This window comes from Verruconis gallopava (genome assembly GCF_000836295.1).
Source record: "Verruconis gallopava strain CBS 43764 unplaced genomic scaffold supercont1.252, whole genome shotgun sequence".
Taxonomy (NCBI): Eukaryota; Fungi; Ascomycota; class Dothideomycetes; order Venturiales; family Sympoventuriaceae; genus Verruconis; species Verruconis gallopava.
In genome coordinates, this window is record NW_015622388.1 from 1 (window position 1) to 4,623 (window position 4,623).

At 45.3% G+C, this 4,623-nt stretch overlaps 1 protein-coding gene across 2 annotated transcripts; it reads left to right on the forward strand.

Annotated features, from left to right (window-relative positions):
- The first annotated feature begins 692 nt into the window (after nt 1-692).
- On the forward strand, nt 693-2,331 carry PV09_09830. 2 transcript variants are annotated; one of them, XM_016363976.1, is made up of 3 exons: nt 693-864; nt 977-1,001; nt 1,053-2,331. In XM_016363976.1, the coding sequence occupies exon 3, from the start codon at nt 1,097-1,099 to the stop codon at nt 2,117-2,119; it is 1,023 nt and encodes a 340-aa protein (XP_016208197.1). In that variant the 5' UTR covers nt 693-864; nt 977-1,001; nt 1,053-1,096; the 3' UTR covers nt 2,120-2,331. The 2 variants fall into 2 exon arrangements, with proteins under 2 accessions (XP_016208197.1, XP_016208196.1); XM_016363975.1 differs by having other exon boundaries at nt 693-1,001.
- The last annotated feature ends 2,292 nt before the right edge of the window (nt 2,332-4,623 follow it).

Below are 4,623 nucleotides of genomic sequence, written 5' to 3' on the forward strand. Positions count from 1 at the left end.
CCCCCCCCCTCGCACGGCTTTCACAGTCTTGACAGGCGACAATAAGTCGCATAGTCACATCAACATGCCTAGAATGCTTCCATTTCTCGTGTTCAATGTTGCCGCTCTCGTTCTCGTGTAAGATGAGTGCTATTCTACGATGCGGGATTGGTCAGTTTATTGAGGGCTAAGGGTACAAGCAGTTTGTAATTAGATACTCGTCTGTAGTCAATTCTGAAACGTTCTCAAACCCAAGATTCATAATCATAATAAGGCAGGCATATTGTCACGATATCTAGGTACAAATCGCCCCTTACTTCGAGTGTGAAGGATTTGTGGATACAGTGCTTCAGTGTCCCGATTTTGGCCTTTGGTAAAGCCATTGCCTAGCCGGACCTTCAGCCATCCGACGACGCTTGCTTATGAGATGATTTTGGCAAGGCGACCAGCAGCACTGTCAGCGGAACGGCTTGGATCCGACAGCCGTGGCTACGTCAGGTAGATCACAAGGCTAGGCTAATGAAGCAATCAACCAATCGGAAGGTAAACATGCGGATTGTGGAGGTGGCGCAATTTAAGGTTGGGGCCTTGCGTTTTGAGGCTGTGAATTGTATCTGCAGCGCGATCCAGAGCACCCTGGCCCATGTGGGGTTCGCCAAGGCACTAAACGAGGCAGTGAACCCAACATACTGAGAACCCAACAACGTGCGAACCTAACGTACTGCGATCTAAATCTGGAGACATGCACTCCCCAACACCCAGCAAAACTTGAAACGTAGAGCTCTCGGCTGACTTGTTGCCCAGTTGGCAAGAGGCATTCGATTGGATAGTCTTGCATAGCGGAACACTCGGCGTAGCGCTGCTCTGCCGAGTAAGCAAAGACCTGTAAGCATTGCCAGTGTTTCATGCCAACTAGGATGCGTGTTAGCATACTCTTGCTATTGGCTGTCTAACGCACCGTAAATCATCGGACGACTGTATTTATAACCAAGACAAGACTAGGTCAACTATAAAGTCGCGAGGTAAGTCAGCCGATAATCTGTGTGAGCAAAGCAAAGTACAAACTTCACTAGAAAAGTACCCATTCCAATTCAAAAACCTTTCTAAACACTCCACTATGGAGATTATACCTCTGCTACAATCACCACGAGAAGGGAAAATGCACGACACCCCCATAATGACGCCCAATGTCGCTGGGATTTACAATGCCTTTCTCGATGGCAAGAACAGTTCAATTGCCGATAAGGAAGCTGCAATTGAAGTCCAGAAGGCTATGCCTGATGTTCTGAGAGTTGCAGAAGAGAATCGCTCGTTCCTTCGTCGCTGCATAAGGTATATGCTTGGACATGGAATCAAGCAATTTATTGATATTGGCTCTGGCTATATCACTACAGATAATATCCATGAGCTTGCTCAACTGGTCGAACCAACAGCAAAGATTGTATACGTAGACCAAAACCCATCGGTAGTTGAGGAAGGAAGCAAACTTCTCGCTACGAATGGAACAGCCATCATCATCTGCGCCGACATTCGCAAGCCTAACGACGTCTTCAAGCACCCCAATCTCATCGGTTTGATTGACTTCGCAGAACCTGTTGGAATCCTGATGATGTGTGTGGCCTGTTTCTTGACGGATGCAGAGCTTACGCACATCATGTCATCAATTCAATCTACGATATGCGACGATAGCTATGTCGCGATGACACACGACACACTTGATGGCCATCCAACTGAGCGGGAAAACATTGCCCATGTTCAGAAAATCTACAACAAGGCCTCTGTTCCACTTATCTTCCGCAACCGTAAAGAAGTCTTACGAATTTTTCAAGGCTTATGTCTTGTGGAACCAGGAGTCGTCTTCCTCCACAATTGGCGCATTGAGTTGGATCTGCCGGCGCCAGCTGCAGTGGAATGGCTTTACGGTGGCCTAGCAAAGAAGACCTCGTTGCCAGTAGTTCCTGGAGCCAGTCCGCAAATGTACGTCAACCTCATGCAGCTCCGGAAATGTCTCAACACCACTGCGCTCACCTCCACCTCGCTTTTCTTCATCATCTGGTGCTTTATAACATATATGGCGCAGTCATTCTTAGACGTTGGAGTCGTTTCGTTTCAGCAACTGAAGGATATGGCGCTAGAGTAGGTTCGAGAGCTAGTTGAATGCAAGTGTTTCATTGTTTCTTTGAGAATGTAACATCAATATCTGTGCACAATCCAAGCCGCGATCGTGGCTTGCTTGTCCCACGTTTTGTTTCACCGTGTGAAACAATGGCCGATGCGCTCATAGACAACTCAACTCTAAATTGACTACCACTCTCTTGTCTGTGCGATTCTCTACTCGTGAGTGAGCTTTCATTGCCATTTAATTCTCATTCAATGCAATGGCGTATTTTCTGAAGCTTTATTTCATATAAGTTATTGGACTAAAATCTAATGCTCTTCACGGCTCCCCTCTCATCCCTTCTCGAAACTCATAACACAATAGGGGATAGTATGCTAGCTATTACTGCAACACCAGCCAGACCTAGGCTCCAAACTGTGAGTTCACCCACCTCTCCGTGCTCAGCTTGAATCCAGGGCGGCAGCTGCCTGGCTTTGGAGTTTAATATACTCAAGATAACGACGGGTGCGATGAAAAGAACACAACATATCGTTCCCAGTAGAAGCAGAACACTGAATTTCACAATCTTCGATCCCAATATGCTCGACAGAGAGATCAATGGCAGAAACATTGAGCATATTGTCATGGCTGCCATGATAAGCATTAGTGCCAAACCTAGCAGTAGGGAGCCATATATGGCTGTGGGCGTGATTTGCTTCAGGGCACTGCTAAGGGATTCAATGTCGTTCCACTCAGGTTGGAAATACTTCTGCACATCAGTTGGAATCAAGCTGGAGATGTTAAGAGGCAAACTATGGCAGGAAACGCTGTGAGGTAATCCAATGCAAAATTCCTTGGTGCCAAGCGACAAGTTTTGAGGTATCTGCGCTTCGATCGAGCTTGGAATTGCAGTACTTAGGGTACTTGCTGCACTTTGAATTTGGCTTATCGCCGCGGGAATCTCAGTCGCAACTCCAGCAGCGGCACTTTGGATGCCGCCTTGGAGTGATTGAATGATACCTGGCTCGGAGATACGTTTGAACTTGGCCTTCGGGACATGGGCTGCAGAGGCGATACCCGTGACGTTGAACTGTTGCTTCAATTACTAGGAATTTAATGAACTGGAGGAGCTACTTACTTGAAATGTTGCAATTCCGGCTTTGATGTTGTTCTGAGATGTCAAAACTTCCAGGACCAAAGCGGCAGAGCAGAGAAACGTGATTATAAGGACCCAGAGAATGCCGTGTTTAAACCAATGTCGCGCAATCATTTTCCGTATAATAGAGTCAGTACTTTGAAAGAAGCTTGGATGGCAGAGGGTCGCCCAAATATTCTGGGAAGTGGATCTGTTTCATTTATGAGGGGTATAAAAGGATTTGCGCCCAGAGGCCCAAAATCAGGCCCTAACGATAATAATAATGCCATACCCGAATTTAGAACCCCCGCCACTACTGACTACTCCGGAAACTTTATGAGAGTATAGAAATATAGGTTAAGTTATGTACTTAAGCTATTCATAAAGTTTCGGTTTTTTCTACTAGAGTATAAGATTAAAATATCGAGCTTAAGTATAGCTGATAGAGCTTCTATAGACCAATATAATAATAACGCTAAGAGCATCTTACAGATCACTATTATTTTAACTAAGGGCAAGATCTTCAGTAAATTGTTAGAGTATCTTCCATCACTTCTGTAGGTGATACCAGGGGGAGCAATAACAATAGCCGGACTACTTATTATCAGAGTGCTCGTGCCTGGGTCTATCCCGGTGCTACCGTCACCCGAATGTGGTGGAACCGGTGGTGGACTCCCAAATCGGTCCGACCTGTCTCCAAATCACCTAGCTACACTGCCGCGTCATCTACTAATCCCAAAGATCTAACTTTACCAGTTATAACGTTAACTTGCCTTTCATAGAATTGATGAGGCACATAGCCTTTGAAAAGTGGGAGCAATTGAAGAAGGGAATTCCTGACGCACAAGAACTGCAAACTTTTGTGAGGAATAAAGTGTGTCAATTAGAACAATAACATAGCAATTCGATAGTGTCGCTCTCCGGTTGCATATCAGGTCGCCATGCTTTGAACTTGATTAGTGAATGCTTAACTTGAAAACCACCTCACACATAACACCATACTCAGACAACCAAGCCACGAGTCGGACAATTAATCTACCAGCAGAGCAATCGATCAATCAATGAAGGGAAGTACAGGGAAAATGAGTTGAATACTTAAGGTCATTGCTTACCATTATACATCCTGCTTTCTCAGACTCTCTAAATAGGCAGGTAGGATCGTTACACCGGCGCGCAATTTCGGGAAGTAATGCAAGGACTTCATTAAACAAAACTTATATAATATCCTGTTAAAGTGGGATCTTTAAGCATCTTTTTCGTATGCTGGACTATTGTCACGGAACCGCTAGAAGTGATCCACTCAAGTTATCATGTGAGATGAAGAGATGAGATTGTTATCTATCTACCTGGCCGTGTTGTACTAGGATATTGTACAAGGATCAAGACGTTGCATGAAGGAGAAAAAGCTTTG